This window comes from Pristis pectinata, chromosome 5 (genome assembly GCF_009764475.1).
Source record: "Pristis pectinata isolate sPriPec2 chromosome 5, sPriPec2.1.pri, whole genome shotgun sequence".
Taxonomy (NCBI): Eukaryota; Metazoa; Chordata; class Chondrichthyes; order Rhinopristiformes; family Pristidae; genus Pristis; species Pristis pectinata.
In genome coordinates this window covers 66,485,611-66,506,671 of record NC_067409.1, presented here as the reverse complement: position 1 = coordinate 66,506,671, position 21,061 = coordinate 66,485,611, and the positions used below count along the sequence as shown (strand labels likewise).

The 21,061-nt window shown below is 39.3% G+C and overlaps 1 protein-coding gene across 2 annotated transcripts in view; it reads right to left on the bottom strand.

Moving 5' to 3' along the window:
- The window catches only part of itgb8 (integrin, beta 8), an 82,776-nt gene that overhangs the window by 38,530 nt on the left and 23,185 nt on the right, over positions 1-21,061 (bottom strand). For both annotated transcript variants that reach the window (XM_052015709.1, XM_052015710.1), the window contains exons 7-9: positions 16,880-16,975; positions 15,989-16,078; positions 3,281-3,415 (exon numbers count right to left, since the gene is read on the bottom strand). In XM_052015709.1, coding sequence (XP_051871669.1) covers positions 3,281-3,415; positions 15,989-16,078; positions 16,880-16,975 — 321 coding nt within the window. The remainder of the gene's footprint in view (positions 1-3,280; positions 3,416-15,988; positions 16,079-16,879; positions 16,976-21,061) is intronic.

Genomic DNA, 21,061 nt, shown 5'->3' with positions numbered 1-21,061 from the left:
TTGATGTCAGAGTTCAGTGACTAACTGAGTAAGTGTCAGCTAGGCTATGATGAATCACATCCAGAATTCCCTGATTTTCCAACACTTGCTTATCAAGAGGGAAATGATCAGTGGCATGATTCAACTTGTGCAATAATACTTTGTTTCACATTCCACATCCTTTGGCTCTCAATTCGGAATTGACTGTTGAATGTCTAATAAAATCTATCTAAAACATTCTATACTTCTTTGCTCTTAGGAGCCTCTTCATATTTCCTCAGAATAATGCAAAGTCTCTGAGTTGTGTAAACCAATTTTTAACTTATACTTGGCCTCTCATTGTTAATTGGCTGTATAAATGTCAATCAGTAGAGACACATACAGAAGATGGGCCCCTGATCTGGCCATTTAACCCCTTCCTTTACATCATTTGTTGCTACACTGTTGCTCTGTTATCAGATGCTGATAACAACGCACAAAGGAACATGTCTCTATGCTGGAGAGATATGGCATTCATGTGGAAAGGCCTTATTCTGCAAGGCTATCAGCTCTCTTATTTTCACATTCCATGGAACCAGACTGACTCTGATTCACATCGCCCCTTTATTTCAGCTAAACAGTTGGGTTTTAATTAATTTTAATTTTTTTGCTCCTTCCTTACCTTTAATTTTGGCAAATCCCTGGAGCTATCTGCAAGGATCTTTAGATCTACAATTGCTAGTATTGTGGAAACACAAAACCAAACAAAATACAGAACCATTATAACTTTCTCCATGACTTTAACATATGTATATATATGTATATTTTAACGAATTTATGTGGATAGAAATGCTGATTCAATAGAGAAAAAAAAGATCAAAAGAGGATTCATGAGGTGTTACAGTGCTATATTCTGAAATTTAAATCTTTGATTATTTCAAATAAATCATTGGTAAAATGACCAGAAAAGTAATCAATGAAAGTTTATAGTTGCACAAAATTAACTGGCATGTGTTGCAAAGACCATGCTATGACTCTGTATGGAGTTTACTTCCTCCCTATTTCCCTGCCTTTTGGGGTGAGAAGCAAGATTGAATTACAATAGACAACACAAAGAATGCAGAGCACAGAAGCATACCAGGCAGAGCAATTGACCAGTAAAGTTTACGCTCCATGTGAGCCTCCTTCCATCCCTCTTATCCAACCCTAACAGTATAGTCTTCTACTCCCTTCTACCTTAGGTCTATCCATCTTTCTCTCAAATACATCTATCTATTCACCTCTCCTTGTGGACATTATTCCATAAGCAACTGAAATTGGTACTGGCCATTCTGTTTGTTCAACAGATACTTGTAATCTAGAACAGCTTAATTTCTATCTGATGTCATTTCACCAAATATCTCAAATCTGAAAAGTGCTCGTGTGAAAGTGACTAACTGTTATGCCCTGGTTTATACTATCACATGAAGAGAAAAATATGATCTGGCATTCAAAAAGTGGATGAACAATCAGCTTTAGGTAGAACAGTGGAAAAACTCTCTTCTCTGAATAGTGTCAAAGGATATTTTAGATTCTTGTGAATGGGAATTAACATCTCAGTTTGATATCTCATCCAAAAGATGGAATGTGAGAAATTGGTTCAAGTGTCACCCGATTTTGACTGCAAAAGGTTACAATAGGCCGAACATAGCAACCAGAAATATCCACAGGTTTCCAGCCAGAAGAGCGCTGCTAGTTCTACTGGGCAAGGACAAGCGAGAAGCATTCCTTACAGGAGCCTGATGCATGAGTTAGGTCCTTCAAACAAATAAATATGGGACTTAATGCCTATTTTTTGTGGTCTCTTCTCTAAGAATCTTTCTTATGGTTTCCCATTGGAGCATGTGCAGTAATCAGAGGACCTAACTCAAAGATAGTATAAACAGAAAACGCTGGAAGCATTCAACAGTTCAGGTAACATCTGCAGAAGCAAAAACAGTTGATGGTGCAGGCCTGGGATCCTTTGTTGGAACTGGGAAAGAGAGAAACAAGTTAGTTTGCAGTAATCGAGAAATTTGGGAAGGGATAGGTAGGTGAAGGGGGGTATCTGTGATGGGGTGAGACCAAATGAGTTAATAGGGGTAAGTAGAGTAGCAGTCATGAACACATTAAACTACTTTGTCTGTGTACGTATTGTAAACAGTGAGGTTGTGGAACATGCCCAGCAGGTCAGAATAGAAAAAAGAAAAACTGAGCCAAAGTGACAAATAGCAGAAATGACAATTCTGATACAGAAAGAAAGAGCGAGTTGGAGAGTTCAACACTGAGTCCTGCATACTCAATGCCACAGACAGAAAGGTCAGAGCAGGAGTGGGTTGGTGAATTAAAGTGGCAGGCAAACGGAAGTTCAGGGTCACTCCTGCAGACTGAATGCAGGTGCTTGACAAAGTGATCACCCAATCTTTATTTGGTTTCTCCAACAGAGAGGAGGCCATATTTTAAATACAGTACATTAGATTGGAAGAGGTACATGTGAATCATGGCTTCACTTGGAAGGACAGTTTGGTGGGGATAGTGGGAAGGGAAGAGGTGATAGGACAGATGTGGCATCTTCTGCAGTAATACAGGAAGTCCCTTAAGACAGCGAGTGGTAAGTGAGTCCTCTTTCCATTGTCTCTTGTACCAGTTTATACTGCTGTGTATGTCCTTTGCTCATTCTCTCAGTCTTGCTGTAAAGAAAAGGGAAAGCCTGCTAATCACCTATGTGTAGTAGTAGAATTTTCAATGTTAAGGTAGTTCCTTAGCACCTGTCACACCTCTCCCTGTGAACTCCAGTCAACTTTAAAGAACTCCAAAGAGCCCAAAGCTCTTGTATAATTGAGTAATAGACCAATTCCTATAAATAGCACCTGTGACTTATTTCTTCCTACCGATACATGCATGTTGAGCTGTGTGAGGTTAAGAGGGGTGATGAGTAAAAGTATGCACTCCAAAATAACAACACTAATATCAAAACACCATCATATGCAGGTTTACGTCATGAACTGCCTAGATCCTCTTAGTGTAAAAGCTCTCACCAAGCTGTTGGCTGGAATCATTTGTACCATAAATGTGTATTCACTGGAAGCAATTTTGGAACTGCTCTGGCATACCTTGCACCCACTGAATGCCTGCCGTGGAATCAAACTCTTTTGCTGCATGAATATTAAGTCATCCAACAGTAATAAGTGTGCTCTTTCTGTGAAAAACATGGTATGTATTATGTAATCCAAGGAATCTCAACTTGATATAAATTGACAGAATATAAAGTCTTGTAGAGTTTCTCTTCAAACACAAAGCTTACTGTTTCATTGGCTTTCACATTTCTGCACTTATTTTGGCCTGGAATTGTGCTCCCATTGGGACAAATTGCAGTAATGTTCACATAAACTCCATTGATGTGGTTGTCCACCTGCAGTTCTACTTCAGAAAGCAGTGCCTGTGTAAAAGCAGAACACACACAAGAAGAAAAATCGCTCAATAAACCACTAACTGTAATTTTGTGGCTTTAACACAGTAAGAAAAAAAACTGAATCATTCAACAAGTCAAAGCTTAATGGTACAACCAAATCCTTTTTTACTTCACAGAAGCAGCACAAAAGATGAATGATCTACCACATCTGTATTAATCGCTTATTTTTTTCAGGAAATTCATCCAAAATATTAAACATCAATGCCTCTTTATATTTGAAATGGGAAGTGAAAGCAATATTGTGTTAAAGTTTTTCCAAAGATCAGTTCAGAAAAGTTTTCAGTGTAATTCAGGGATAATTCCGGTCCAGACCTTCAAAGGCCATGCTGGAAATCAGGAAAATAACCAAATGTCTAATAAGCATTCCCGGCACACCACAGATGTAAACTTAACTATTTGATCCCCAGACAAATCTAATATACCAAAAAAGTAAATCATACAAAAGGAAAAGTGGGAAAAACATAACAGCTCATCAAGACCACCCCATCTATATGTAAACCTTTCAATCCAAACTTCCTTAAAGAAACAAATAAAATGCTTAAATACCCATTCCAATAAGTGAATTTAAGCATTTACTCTTTAAACTTCAACATTAATTAAGCTGAGCTCCAGGAGATGGCAAAAATACCTTAATTCCTCATTATTAGAAATAAATAGCAACTTGTTCTACGTAATTAGATGTATTGTCTGCTCTTGGAAAAGCACCATTTTTGTTTCTAAATGACAATAGCAAATAGGTATAAAGTACATTTCAGTAATCAGTTCTAGAGAATTATGACTTTGCAGAAAAATTACTGTTTGGTACATGCCTAATTTTTTGATTAGGGATTTCAAAAGTGTGCCCAGAATTTTAATAACCCTATGTATTTCAAAGTTTTTCCAAACTCACTGTATCCAAAGCTTTCACCATTCATAAAGATTAGTTCTAAGCCTATATAATCCAAACTAACAATACCTAAGAACCGTAAGTCTAGGTGCCACCCTGGTCACTGTTCACCCTCCTACTGAACTAATCTGAACTATTGATCCCAGGGATCCGAAATAAAAGCTTACTCAGCTGCAAGCCTGCTTTGTTTTAGCCAGTTTTAAGACATGTAGCTGGACCAGAGTACCTGTTCATCTTCCCACTGCTTGCCATCCTGATGTAAATGAGGCTGGACCTTAAATTGAAGGCCTCCACTTTGGCATACATGGAAGCAGTTGCAAAATGATGATATCCTCACAATGCCAGAACATCTTATCTAGAGTGAAACTTAATTTGGAGCATGTCTTCAGCAGCACAGCTAGATCCAGTGCATTTTACTGCATCCAGTGTGATCAGCAATATTTGATATTACATTGAGTACATCTGTGTTGGCAAGGACCTCAAGCAGAAGCCAAAAGGGATCAGCTACTTAGCAGCTGGCTGAAGATGGTTGTTAATGCTTTAGTTCATCTCTTACCATTCACACAATGGGCTTCACTACCAATATTTCTCTCTTTCAATTCTAATGAGATGTTTTGAACCCAAAATGTTAACTGTTTATTTTTCCACAGATATTGTCTGAGCTGCTGAAATTTTTCTAATTCTAGTATAATTTTTCAGTATTTCTGTTTTTATTTCAGATTCCATCATCTGTGAGTTTTTTGATTTTCATCCACTATCACTGAGGATCGCTGCTCTTGGAGTCACCGTAACGCTCTCTTTAGGCTCCTATGCATGTTGTCAGAGCTTCACACAGAGTTTAACACAGCGTGCTTGGAAGTCATTTGTTTTGACAGGAAAAGTAAGGAAGTCCAATATAAGCTGAATGGTTAAGGGTAGTAGAGAAATACAGGGTGGACCACCAATCTTTGAAGATCACATTACAAGCTAAAACAGCAAATGGATGCATAGAATACAAAAACAAGGAAGTTATAATAAATCTTTAAGAACTGCCATGGCTCTCGCTGAGGTATAGTGTCCAAGTATTAGGAAAGTCTTAGCTTGGAGATTTACTGGTACGAATCATGGAATTGTTCAGACACAAAATGAAACCAATTGGCCCATCAAGTCTATGCCAGCTCCGAGCACAGCAATCCCATTCCTCACTCTTTCACCATAGCCCTGCAAAGTATTCTCAAGTATCTATCCAATTCCCCCTGGATAGCCCTGATTGTTTCTGTTTCTATCACCCCTGCAGCAACCAAGTTCCAGATCACCACAACTCTGCATAAAAAAGCTTCTTCTCATTCCTCTTGTGTATATTCTCACCCATATTTTAGATCTGTGCCCCTTGGCCTTTGAACCATCTCCTGATTGTACTTGTGTACTTGTACTTATCCTCCCTAAACTTATCACAATAAGTTTACCACAAATGTACCTCTGTTAACTCTCCTCTTAACAATCTTTATTCAATGATTCTGGTACAAGGTGAGCAGCTTCAGCACTGTGAAAAAACTGGAGAAGATATACCAGGGCAGAGAAAGGCAGCAAAGATTTCAAATGTGTTCAAAGCCATAAAGGGTTTGGATAGAATAAGTAGGAAAAAACATGTTCTGTGATCCAAGGCAAAAAAGCAAACTCCTGGAAGAACTCAGAGCATCTGTGGCTGCAACAGGATATTCCCCTGTGGCCCTGCATCAGGACTGAGAGTGTAGAGGAGAGATAGCCAGTGTAAAGAGGCGAGAGGAAGGGATGAGACAGGGGCTGGGAGGTGATGGGTGGAACCAGATGAGGATGGAGATGATGGGCAGAGTTAAGAGACAAAAGGCTGGTGGGCAAGAGGTGGAAACAGATAAGGAGCAGATGGAGCCTGGTTGGGGGAGAGGAGAGGTGAGGTAGAGACAGAGGTCAGAAGATAGAGGCAGACACTGATGCAGGGTCACCATCCAAAACAATGACTGTTCCTTTGCCTCCGCAGATGCTACATAACTTACTGAGTTCCTCCAGCAGTTTGTATTTTGCTCCAGAGCCCAGCATCTGCAATCTCTTGTGTCTCCATTCTATGGTCCAAGGATTGATAATCAGAATTCACAGGATAAGGCAAAAGAATCAAAAGCAGCATGAGGATTAAAAAAAAAACATACTTATACACACAGCCGTTATGGTCTGAATTCACTGCCTGAAAAATGTCCTGGAAGCAGATTCAATGGCAATCTTTGAAAGAATAAATTGGATAAATAGTTGAAAGGGAAAGATATTCATGACCACAAGAGCAATATATGGGACTAAGTGTATGGGACAATATATGGGACAATATATGGAACTCTTACAAAGTTCTGGAACAGGCATGATGGGTTGAATGGCCTCTTTCTGTGATGTGTGAATTTATGATTTGAAGGAGTACTTCAGAAATGAAAGTAATTTTGCACCCACAAAATCCATTGACTTCCCAACATGGTGGTCATTCAAAAATTTGTTCAACTATCAACACTGAAACACGGTCAAAGTTTTTCCAAAATCTTCCCTTTTCAATGCTTCCCAATGCTTATTGTAACAATGACATTGGAAAATAAAAGAAATCTGTGTAGACACAAAAATATAGAGAAGGTGCCCTTCATTTCTTTCAAAGTTCAAAAACATATCTATTAAAAATGGATGTGCAATTGATTGAGCGTTAAATTTAGAGACATTAAAAAGAAATGGTGACTTAATTACTCAGCAGGTCCAATGGGACATGACCATCCTAAATGTGTCCTTGGATCTCATCACAACTAAAATGTGTGATCTGAATATATTTAGATCTGATTCTGGCTGAGGCACACAACTGAAGAAGGGTTGTGTAAATACAGATGGAAATGAAAGTAATACTTGTTGAAAACAACTTGCCTACAGACTGCTTCTAAGCCTACAGTGATAAGGCCATGTTAAGGCTGGAAAATACTTTAAGCTTGTGAAAACACTAACTTCAACAATTTTCTGAAAATGTTGGGAATCTGACCAGAAGTCAGTGCAATAGCTACTTTCAGGTGACCATCAGGAGTACTTTGCTGAACTTAGCATGAGAAATTTTAGTTTACGCCTACTAACTGCTGTGTTTAACATTGTTGTGCCTAATTACACTTGTTACATGGGTGCAACTGGTTGAACTATGTTGAATTAAAATCCTATATCTTCAATTGACACCCAAACAGAAAGTAATATTACTTTTGATTTCAATATATTAAAATGCATGACTCTTAAAAATCTTAATTATCTTAAATAATGTTGCACCAGATTTATCATGGTGCTGCAAAAACTCAAATATTAGCTTTATTGGCATAATCAGATCAAAATCAAAATAGTCAGATTGAAACTAATGGAAGTAAAAGAAATATTTTTAAACAATCCCTATCATATCCCTTCCAAAATGTCCCAGAGAAATGACAGCCAATGAAGTACTTTGTTTTTGAAGGGCAGATATCAGTGTAGTGCAGGAAAGGTGACAGTTAGTTTGTGCACACCAAGCTTCCACAAACAATAATGTGACAATCACCAAATAATCAGTTTTTAGTCATTTTGATTGAGAATTAGTCAGGAAAAATGGGATAACTACCCTACTCTTCTTCATAATAAGGCTCTGGATCCCTTAGAGCCATGAGTTTAATATGAAGCACAGAATCTTTGAGAGTGTAGCACTTCCTCAGTATAGCAATGGAATGTCAGCCTAGATTTTTGAACACGAGTCTCTACAATAGAGCTTTAGGCAAAACCTTCTTAATGAGCTGCAACTAATGTCTTAAAATAATGGAGAGAAGAATTTAGTATCTAGTAAATTAAGCTTTTGAAAAAAAAACACCAATTTTTAATTTCCATTTCTTGACAAATAGGCAACAAATTATCCACAGCCAAGTTTCACAAACAGAAAATTAGATAATGATCTAAAATGTATCATTGGTTTGATCAGTATAATTTTAAAAGCTTTCAGAACATAGAGTTCTGCAGAGATCCAACTGATAAAATAAACATGAACCAGGTTTTCAAAACTCTGGAAGACATTTTTTATTGGGCTTTACGGTAAACTGCATGGGTACTGCCAATTATCTTAATCCTATATAATTGGAGTTCCTATAACAGTTATTGGAAACCTTATTACATTCTTACTTTCCAGTTTGTTTCTGTAATGTTAACTCATTCTTTAAAGTGAAAGGATTTTAACCAACTTGTGTGACGAGCTTAGTATTAAAACTATTTTATGCTGTACAGGATCATAAAATCAGCTCTGAGGCAAAGAGAATAAGTTATTATTTGCAGACTCAAAGAAAATGAACATCTTGATTAGAATTTAGATGGAAGTGGAGACCAACTAGAAGTGTTTAGGTGGTGATGTGCGGATGAATAGGGGTAGCCATTGGAATCCTTAGCCGTAACTCCTGACTCTTGCATCAAGGTAAATACTGGTGAGAATACCTCCTCCCGATTATTAAAAGCCATATTCTCTCAGCTGATTACACTTGACTGGCCCATGTTGAACACAACGTAGGAGAAGAACTGAGGACACCAAAGGCAGAAGAGCTACAAAGAGTGCTGTGCCACTGACTGAGCTGGCCCAGTCCTGAAGGACACAACTCTAAGCCAGGTGAGAAGAAGACCAATTTAAGGGAAACATTTGATTCGATCTCATCATTCTACATATAGCCTACATATGGTGGAATTGATAGACTAGCTACTGCATGGTGCTAACAGAGGCAAAGTATTGTCTTCACACTGAGGTTACCCTTTATCATGCTTTATCATTTCTAAATAGGGTAGATTCAGGACACATCTAGAAATTCATCACTGGGCATTCATGCAGAGTTATGGTCCACCAGTAGCAGCAGAAATGCAAACTCATGGTCCAATGATGTCCCCCACTTGACTTTACATCAAACAAGAGTATCAAAACTAGTTCAATCAGGACACAGGGGAACATGCCAGGACCCACAACAGCAGTACACAACAACAGTTTGTTAGCCTTTTGAAATCACAAGACATGCATCTCAGCAACAGAATTAAGATGGTGTCAACAGAACAAAGTGATCCCACCACCTGATTGAGGCTCTGCAGTGCAATCATAAATGACAGTGGACAATTGAACAATTAACAGGAGGAGCTGACTGCATAAACATCCCCCACCTGCCACTGATGCTGCAGCATGCAAGTGCTGAAGATTTTGCAACAATCTGCAGCTAGAGGTGCCAAATAGATGGTCCATTTCAGGCCCTTCCAGACGTGCCAAATATCACGCAACCAAATTCAATGGACTCCAGGTGAGATGAAGAAACTACCAAGTGCACTGACTACATAAGAGGCCAGATCAGCTCTATTGCTGAAAGCTTCAGCAAGCTATTCCAGTTCAACTACAACACAGGCATCTCCCGAAAAATCTATAAAGTTGCCATGTACACCTAAAACCCTATCCAGAAAAAAGAAAAGCAAGTGCAATGCAGCTAATTATTACAATCAATCTACTCTCAAACCATGGGAGGAGCCAGTCATCAGAGCTATCTAGTTTAGGTTCCACAAGGACACCCTTACAACCTTCTTGTAAACTGCAGCATTCAAATCAGGTGACCCTGATCTTTACAAGAAATCAACGTACGACCTCTGTAAAGCTATCAGAGATACCAAGAGACAATATCAGTCCAAAGTCGAGTCCCAGGGTCCACATGCCATAACGGGCTACAAAACGAAGTCAGGCAGCATCGCCGACAACAGCACATCCCTTCCTGATGAGCTTAATGCATTCTACACATGTTTTGAACAGAAAGGGATTGGAATGTCACCACCCACCCCGACAGCCTCCAATGTACCTGAACCCATAGTCACTATCGTGGACATAAGATCAGTCTTCTGGAGAGTGAACCCACAGAAAGCATCTGGTGTCCCTGGCTGTGTCTTTAGATCCTGCACAATTCAGCTGGTGGGGGTATTTGCAGACACTTTTAACCTCTCCCTGCTTCAATCTGAGGTTTCCACCTGCTTTAAGACCATGTACCTCAATGACTACTATCCGGTGGCTCTGACATCCACCATTATGAAGTGCTTTGAGATGCTGGTCATGGCACACATTAACTCCAGCCTCCCGAGGCAATCTCGACCCACTGAAATTCACCTACCACTGAAACAGGTCTATGACAGACACCATCTCCCTGGCCCTACACTCATCTATGGAGCATCCACACAGTAAAGACACCTACATTAGACTATTGTTTATTGACTACAGCTCTGCCTTCAATACTATAATTCCAGGTAAACTCATCACCAAACTCTTGGACCTGGGACTCAACACTTCCTTTTGCAACTGGATCCTTGACTTCCTGACCAACAGACCACAATCAGTGAGGATAGGCAGCAACACCACCGCAATGATTATTCTCAACACTGGTACCCCACAAGGCTGCATCCTCAGCCCTCTACTCTACTTACTATACACTCACGACTACATGGCCAGATTCTGCTCTAACTCCATCGACAAGTTTGCAGATGATACCACCGTAGTGGACCATATCTCAAGTAATGATGATGGAGCCTTAGCAAAATTGCAGTCACTGGAAGTCCCTGGGAAAACTGCACAACTAGAGTCATACCCTGTGGCTGGTGCACAGTAAGAAAATGATCGTTCTTTTTGAAGGCCATTCATCATAGCATCAGGATTTCAGTTCAGGAGTTTCTCAGAGCAGGTTCCTAGGGCCAAATATTTTCTATTAGTTCCTCAATGACCTTTCTTAAATCATAGGGTGGGAAGGTGCACTCATAAGTGAACAAATATTATGACTATTTCAAATTCTTCAGATTATGAAATAGTATCTGTTCACAAGAGGAAGGCCTGGGCCACATTCATAATGCCAGGTAACCTCACCGAAACAGATGTGACAAGCAAAATTGTTCTAATTTGTCACTGTTTCTCACCTGAAAATGCATAGAAGGCAAATGAAAATCTGGAGTGAGCTACACGGCTACTCAACTAACACCCAATGCCCCCATCTCACGAAACTTTCAGATGGTAAGCAGCCTCAAAAGGTACAAATTGTCATTCCCCAAAGCACCCAGAAATTATTTCAGGTCAGGAAGAGTAGGGGTGGTTTACATGGTCCCTTAAAAATACTTTTGCTTAATATCAGCCAGTCCACAAATTTTCATTCGGTGATCATTTTCTATTCAGTCTGGGGATGTGACCAAGTTCATCCAGATGCCTGTCACTTTAATTCTCCATCCTGCTCCAATCTCTGTGGCAGAGCTGTCATCTCGCATGGGCAAAGCAAAGTCCCAAAACAGATACTCTACTCCAAGCTTTGTGATGGCAAGAGATTACCAGGTGGACAGACGATTCAAAGATGTTCCCAAAGTCTCTGAGAAAATGTGCAACATTCTCACTAACTTATGGGAATCCCTGGTCCACAAAACAGTTGCATTTGGAATTCAATGTAGATAAGTGTGAGACTGTCCACTCAGCATCAAAATACTTTATAGAAGTACTTAGAAAATCTGAAAGAGCAAAGAAGTTTGGGGATCTGGGTATACAGATTACAAAAAAACCAATGCACAGGGACAAAATCTAATTAAAAAGGCTAATGAAATGTTAATCTCAAAGGGCTGGAATACTACTTGTCAGTTGCCTAAAACCCTGGTCAAACCCTGAATAGAGTACAATGTTCACTTTTCAGAAGAGATATAGGTAGCAATAGAGAGAGTGCAGAAGAGATTCAGCAGAATGTTGCCTGGAATGGAGGACTGACAGTTTTATAAAATTATGAGGGGCATAGATATGATTTTCACAGGTCAGGGGAATTTAGAACTAGAAGGCACAGGTTTAAGGTAAGAGGGAGAAAATTAAAGGAGATCTGAGGACTACTTTTTTCACACGGTAATATCTGGAATGAGCTGTCAGAGGGGCTGGTGGAGACAGATACAATTGCAATGTTTAGAAGGTGTTTGGACACATACTTGGATAGGAAAAGTGCAGAAGGATACAGCTCTCATGCGGATAGCCATTATGGTCAGCATGGATTAGGTGAGCTGAAAGGGCCCATTTCTGTGCTGTCTGTTTCTTTGATTTTAATGATACACTGGCAGTGGATAGGAATGTACCACAGATTCACCAGAATAATACCAGTGCTTAAAGGGTTAAATAAGGACAAGTTACATAAATGTGGCTGACATTCTACTCAGTTTGAATGGGTGAAAGACAACTTAATTAAGCTATTTAAAATTAAAACTAAAAGGAACAGGATAGACATGGACAATTTATTGTCTCTGGTGGTGAAAATCCAGAACAAGCGAGCATAACACAGGTCTGAACTGTGTCGACATCTCAGGATGATTTCTGGGCATGTGCAGTCAAATGGTGGCATGCTGCTGGACAAATGCCAGTGAATATGACTTCCTACTCCATTACTGGACCAACTGAAGACGGCCTCTGGATATACTCATTATTCAAGCCACAGCTTCTCGCTAGGGTGAGGGTCGGCATACAAACAGTGATCCCAGAATGGGGATATCGCCAATGGAAAACAGAAAATGCTTTACTTATTTTACTTTATTTTAAATGTTTTGACATTTATTATTATTTTAACATATTGGTAATTCAATTCATCTTTTTAAAAATTACTTAAACCTCTCTGAATAGTTTTTCCTTAGAGGAAACTGGATACAAGGCTGAGACCTTCTCTCAATCCGATGCATGCTTGCTGAAAGCCTGTGGTACAGGTTGTGAATGCATCTGACCATCCACATCCAAAAAAAGAGTCTGCAGGTAGATACAGAGCCTTGGGCAGTGAGTGTGGACAGCAGGAAATTCAACCCATTAAATTCAGAGGTAGGTCATTCAGGAGTTAAACCAGGGGGAATTTCAACACAAATGATGCTGCCAATCTAGAATTCTTAGCCCTCCCCAAAATGTTATGCATGCTGGAACAACTGGGATTTTCACAACCGGAGAGTGCTATATTTTTATTTGGTAAAGGTATTAAGGGATACAAGGCATTGAGCTATAGAGCTCGCTGAATGTACAGCAAAGCAAGCTCGGAAGGTTGCATTTTCTACTGCTCTCCCTGCTGTGTTTCATGGTCTCCTTCCTTTCCTGCTGCATATTTGGTTATCTGGGGGAATTCCATCACCAGCAAATACTATTGATTTCCTTGTCAGTACTTGTTCCTGTACATATTCAGGTTTCTTTGCTAAATGGGGCTAGGGTGGGTTAAATTTCAAATTATCCTACAACACCTTCAGGCTTCAGTGACATACTGCAGCACATGACTTAAATATATACTCATCTTCCCTTTTAATGTATCAAGTTTATAACAACTGCTGCACTCTGAATGCCCTGCCAAACAGCTGTCTAGGAGGCCCCTGTGCTTGTGGAAAATATCTAGCAAACATATGTTAAACATTTAATCAAGCTAACCTCATGAATTCAGGGAGTATGGAAGTACAATCACCAATAGAAGAACAACTAAATCTTTCCCATGATCAGAAGCTTGCCCTGAGGTTTTGATATGAATGAGCAGCTTACTGGAACAACAAAGTGGCTCTGCTCTTTTAGCAGAGTGACGACTTAACTGCAGTTATACTAGTTAATTGTGACCTGACTGTACACCGGAGGTCAACACTGGGCAAAGAGCCAGAAACCCTGCTCAGTGACAATTATAATGACATAATTTTGGCAAAATATCTTAATCTTAAGCAGTCAAATTTGAGATAGCTCAGACTCCAGAATAAAGGTTGCCCACCTGGACAAGGGATTCATGGAGCCTGCAGATCCATGGTACTCAACAACAGTCGGGGCCAGAGGGCAACAAAATTGTGCCAGTACACTGCAAATGGATGAAACAGCAGCCCACCTTTACAATACCACCCTCCCACCCCACTTCTTTTCAAAAACGTCAATGGAAGGCGAGCTGCAGATTCACTAGGATCCATTTTTGCACCACCAATTTCCCCTAAAAGAAGCAAAATCATGAAATACATGCAGCTTTATAAGAGTAACTGAAGGGTGAGGTACACTAATGACAGGCTGGAAATGGCTGGGGAGTTGAGAGTGGGCATAAGGATATAAAATTGGTGAATGCAAACTAAATCATCAAATTTGACCACCGTGTTTGGCAGTGTCTAAATAACCCATCTGGGTCTCTGTTTTGGAAGTCAATGGAATTTAGTGCTAACCAACTAGCCACTCAGTACTCCAGGAAACCAACCCACTGACAGGAGTCAGGAGAAGAAAGATTGGCGGAAAAGTGCTTTATAAAAAGGTACAAAGAACAGAAGTATGTCCCCACAAGTCTCAAGCAATCTGGAGCAATAATTACTTTCCCCTTGAAATCCATAATCATTCATTAATGATTAGTGACCCATGATATATTCTAGTTGCCAGGGTCTGTCTCCAACAGATCTGGATATCTACCTTGTGACCCACCGGTCTGTCAATTTGGTTCAGCTGTTGAGAGGGTTAGAGTAAAAATATGATAAAGGGAGCTGCATTTCCTGTATTTTTTATCCTGTAAACATACACCTTTGTTCCCTTCCTGTACATATAATTTTGGCCTGGTATCATGTGGGCTAACCACCTGATTTGCTCTGCTAACAGTCATTAAATTACAATTTGTTTTTGGTGTACATCACTTGAAAGCATAAACAAACTTCTCTGAACATGCTAGCCAAATTCAGTTCACTAACTTTCTAAATTCTGTACTATGTCAGATCAGATATGAAAATACTTTAAAAATCTACTCATCCTAAAGCAAACCATGTTTTTAATAAAATGCACATCAGAGTAAAGTGTTCATTCCATTTGCTTACTCTTGACTTGAAAAACTATCAGGAGTTACCTAATTCAATGAGTTGGTCAAGAAGCAATGAAAGAGTTAGCTCCTCTGTACAGCAGCCTGTTTTACTAACTTGAAGCAACACATTCCAAAGGAATGAACAACAGATGTCTTGCATGATCTGTGATAAAACTGCATTAAGGGAGGCAAACTATATTTTTTAATAAATGGGAAAAAGTAGAATACTTTGATAATTCTCAAAATAACCTTGGTCATTTCACAGAGCACATCAGTATTCTTCTCCTTCAAGCCAATTGTTTCATATTTCATCCTATTTTTCATATCAACATCGGAATAAGTCTGAGCACTTACTTTTCAACCTGGGAATTATTCAAGACCACATTTACCTAAACATTGACATGTGTTAACTTAATTAATCTTTTTGTTATTATTGAGGTGTCTTCTCACAATGAATGTCAATGTTATGAAAACAGCATGAAAGTGAAAACAAAACAAATCAGAATACTCACAACCAATAATACAACAACAAATAGCTGGTGTAATGTTGTATCAAGAGTAAATAAAGAACTGCATAAATTTGTGGTGATAGTAACAGCCATTATAAAACTTCAAGAAGTAGACTGTAAGGTTCTGAAAAAGATGTCTAACCCAATGGGATAAAACATGTTAGAAAAATTAAAATGATCCATAGACCTGAATCTAACCTCTGCAGACAAAGCTGTGTCAATCCCAGACTACAAATGTGATTATTGAAGTGTTTAATCATTCATTAAACTATCAAACTATGTGTTTGATATAACATACACATATAGAGTAATATCAAATGTAGCTCCATACCTGATAGGCACCTTCCACTAGTTCAGAGAGATTTGACAATTCTGAATTTAGCTGCCTAGCAACAGCACCTGGCATCAGTGGAAGAAGATCCTTCAAGTAAAATACAAAATTGATTTTTTTAATTAATCTTTTTTTACAACAAGGCTTCCAAGAAAAGCAAAATCGTAAAAATCAATAACAATCACAAAAAATGTTTTCAAATTCTATATTTAAAACTGACATGAACTAACACCAATTCTTATCTTTGTTAAAATCCAACTTATAAAAGTATTTAATTGTTTATGTAAGTATATATAAAGCACAATAGATCACTGAAAAGTATAGCATTAGAAAATTACTATAAATTTAATGTTGATTAGAGTGACTTTACACGGTAATGTAACAATTCTGCCAACTATTATAATGTACCTTTAATTGCTGTTAGCAGAAGAGTGAAATCTTATTGGCAGCATTTAACAGTACTTCACAGACTACATATGACCTGCAGCAAAAAAGTAAATGGCAGCCTTTGCTGCCTCCACCTGTCACCTCCTAGCCTCTGTCACTATTTCCATTCCTGTTTCCTCAATCTGCCTATCACCCCTACTCACCTGGATCAAATTATCACTTGCCTGCGTTTGTTCCACCTCTCTCCTCAACTCTTTATACTGGATATTTCCCCATTATCTTTCAGTCTCAACCCAAATCGTCGACTATCCATTTCCCTTCACAGATGCTGCCTGAGCTGCTGAGTTCCTCCAGCAGCTTCTTTTATGCTCCAGATTCCAGCATCTGCAGTCTCTTGTGTCTCTACCTGACATATAACCTGATCAGCTGCAAAGAAATTCACTTTTCAAAGAAAATCCCAACATTGCATCATATTCTCCTTAATTTTAGCAATACAAATCTCACCTTGTACCAGTTGATGCTTGGTCCCTGAATTGCAAAAATTACATGGATGCTATTCTCCAGCAGCTTATCCACGAGCAAACCCAGAGATGGATGCTCCTGTCAGAAGAAAGGGTAAGAGTATTATGCATAACACAGTGAGAACATCTTGGAAAGTTCAGGAAAGGGCATTTTGTGTTTAGCATCAATTGCATGACCATATCATTCAAGAATTTGTCCTCATCTGATGAGAGTAACTTGGGAATAGTTAACATAACTGCTTGTCCATGATCTTAGTTTGAAGCAATGCCAGGATTGACAATCAGAGATACATTAGCAATATCTAGACATCAGCAACACCCAAAAAACTTTGGCAGTGGATACAGCTGATACTATAATATCTATGTGGATTCACGTTTTCTTCCCTAGTTTCTGACTGGGATTACCACTAACGAATATCTCTATCAGGCAGGGCCAAATAAAAATTTAAACAGCGTCATCTGAGTCAATGTTGTGCTGCAATAATAATGGTTTTATTAAAAATTGATATCATAATTTCTTAATATTATGGGGATGATTTGCATATTTCATTACAACATTGGAGGTCATTATGCCCTTTGAGACTAAATCAGTTCACAGAGCAATTCCATTCCCCCATTTATTTTTCTTGCAACTTAATCTCCCCACATTCCCATCACCTCCTCCCAGATTCTACCACTCACCCACTAAGGGCATTTTACAGTGGCCAACTAACCCACTAACCCACACACCTTTGGATATGGGAGGGAACTGGAGCACCCGAAGGAAAACTAAATGGTCACAGGGGCAAGGTGCAATCTTCACATAGATGGTACCAGAGGTCAGGATTGAACCCAGGTGGCTGGAGCTGTGAGGCAGCAGCTCTTCTGGGAAAGAACAATATTCACAGGAGGTTATGACGGAGAAATTGCAGGACCATAATAATGGGCACTAATTTTAACCCTGAGTGGTTTTGGAAGATTGAATACCTCAGCTGGAAATGCAGGGTTATGTGCACCACTAATCTGTTTGTCTGCAAAACGATAAAAGGTGATGTCTAGTTAACCAGATTCACCAGAAAGCAGGTGATCTTTCAGAAGTGGGTTTTGGGAAAGTTTAGTTGAGGCAAAGGCAGGGAGTGAACAGCACACAGGTGGTGACGACTCTCACTGCAGGGCCAACTGAAGTTCATCGAAGACCCGCAGTGGAAAGTTTTATATTTACCTTGGGAGGGCCTCTTTCAATTGTAGGTCAGCTTAACGAATTATTTTGACCTGACAGGAAAGCCATGGAAACCTGCCAATAATCTCCACTTAACACAAGAAAATAGGAGCTGTAGTAGGCCACCAGGCATTCAATATGATCAAAGATGATCCACACAGGCCTCAATTCCCTTTCTCTGCTAGTTCGGCATAAACCCCAATTCCTATCTTTCAGATCAGATCAGATATCTTTATTAGTCACATATACATCGAAACATACAGTGAAATGCATCTCTTGCGTAGAGTGTTCTGGAGGCAGCCCGCAAGTGTCGCCATGCTTCTGGCGCCAACATAGCATGTCCACAACTTCCTAACCCGCACGTCTTTGGAATGTGGGAGGAAACCAGAGCACCCGGAGGAAACCCACACAGACACAGGAGAATGTACAAACTCCTTACAGACAGCAGCTGGAATTGAACCCAGGTCGCTGGCGCTGTAAAGCATTACGCTAACCACTACACTACCATGCCTATGTATCTATCTCCAATTTAAATACTGTATATATATATGATATGGGGTATATTCCTGTATATTTCAATCCTAGAATTGAAATGTCTAGTACTAGAGGGCATTTATTAAAGTGAGAGGGGAAGTACAAAGGACAAGTGGATGCCAAGTTTTTTTTTTACACAGAGAATGGTAGGGACCTGGAATGCACTGCCAGGGCTGGTGGTGGAGGGAGATAGCAGAGGAGAGTTCAAGAGACTCGTAGATAGGCACACGAATATGCAGAGATATGGTCAATGTGCAGGGAAGAGGGATTAGATTAATTAGGAGTCATTGGTTTAACTAGTTCAGCACAACATCATGGGCCAAAGGGCCTGCCTGTGCTGTACTGTTCTATGATCTGGCCTCCACCATCCACAAGGTGAAAAAAGAATTTCTTCTCACCTCAATTCTAAATGACCAGTCCTTTACTTTGCAAACATCTCCCCTTGTTCTTGACTCCCCCACTAGTGAAAATCTTCACATTCCTCGGTTTTAAATGATCGGCCCCTTATCTTGAAACTTTATGCCCTCATTCAAGATTCTCCCAGTAGTGAAAACATCTCAACATCTACCCTATGAAGACCCTTAGGATCGTTTCTGTTTGAATAAGGTCCTCCATCTAAACTTCAAGGAATACAGACCCAGACCATCTAGACTCACTTGATAGGACAACCCTCCTATCCCAGGAATTAGCCTGGTGAAGCTCCTTTGGACTGCTTCCAATGCTATTATATCCTTTTTTATGTAAGGGGACCAAAACTGTGCACAGTCCTCTAGGTGCGGTCTCACCAGCACCCTGCACAACTGTAATAAAACATCCCAATTCAATTCCAACCCCCTTTGCAATAAAGGCCAACATGCTGCTTGCCTTTTTAACCACCTGTTGGACCTGTCCGTTAACATTTTGTGATTCATGCACTGGAACACCTGAACTTCACACATTTGCAGTCTCTCTTCACTTAGGTAATAATCCACCTTTTAATTCCTCTGACTGAAGTACACGACCTCATGCACTCCCCACATTAAAATACACTTGCAAAGCTTTCAGTCAATCACTATATCACGATCACAATCTCTATCCTATTGCAGAATCACAATGTCCTCATTACAACATTTCTACTCCTTTTCATATCAATAAAATTGGAGCTTCTTTCCATATTTTAGTAGCTTGATTTTCACAATTCCATGAGTTCACTGGTTGTTTGGGAGAGTATCCTATCTACTTGCTCCTCAGAACAAGGTCAATAAGATTATGATATGAGAAGAGAAGCAGCAGGGAAGAATCTCCATGACTGCAGGTATGATCTACTGATTAAGTTCACCAGATGTTATTCTTTCAGCAAATAAAAAAAAGCCTACAGATGCCAGAAATCTGAAATAAAAACAATCTCAACAGGTCAGGCAGCATCTGTACAAAGAGAAGGATGGTTAACATTTTGTACCAGGTATTATTAATGGGGTGGATGTGAGACATGTCCAGTAGGCCAGGCCATACTAACAGAAAGAGAAAAACAAACTAAAATCACAATGGCCTCTTCTGAAACAGACAGAAAGAAAGGGTGAGTTACAGTATGCCTAGACAGATGAGGCATTGTACCTCCAGTTTGCATTGGGTCTCGTAACAGTGAAGAAGGTCACAAACAGGCAAATCAGAGTGGGCGTAGGATGGGAAATCAAAGCAGCAGGTAACCGGAAGTTCAGGGTCACTAAAGCAGACTGAATGTAGGTGCTCCACAAAGCAATCACCTCATCTGCCTTTGGTGAGTATACTTCTTTAACCCATGGTTACATTGCAAGTGTCAGAAACCCTCATTTTATTGCACAGGCAAGTACTGCAGCTTCTGACCAACAGTACAGAATTGTACCCTGTAAAGGGAAGCGAGTTCTTATACACTAGAAATTAACTTCCCATGTTGCGATTTATTATATTATATTCAAGGTGTATAAAGTTATTATTAAAATAAAAACAAATTTGAGTAGTCAAAACACACACAATTATTTTATAAAATACAATTTGCTATCAATTAAGACATACAAAGGCCTAATAACAAATTGCAACTTGCAGACTGGGCATATAATTGTTAAACTAATTACAACACAGGTAAGTTTGAAATATATTTTGTTAATTACACAAAGAGGTCACATATTACAATATTTGCTTAAATGAAAAGAAACATCTAGCGAACAAATGCACAAATCACTAAAAGTTGCAAGGAAGTCAATATCCACATGAAAAGCAAACCAAGCAAAAGGATTTATTTCTGGTGAGGAATGAAGTTTAAAGAGAAGTTATGCTAAACCTATATCAAACCTTGGTTAGACAACATTGAATACTTTGAAACATTATCAAAAAGATTTAGAGGTATGACAGAAGTCAATAAAAAGATTTACAAGGGTAATATGGAACTGGGAAGTTATATAAGAAAAATGAACAGGA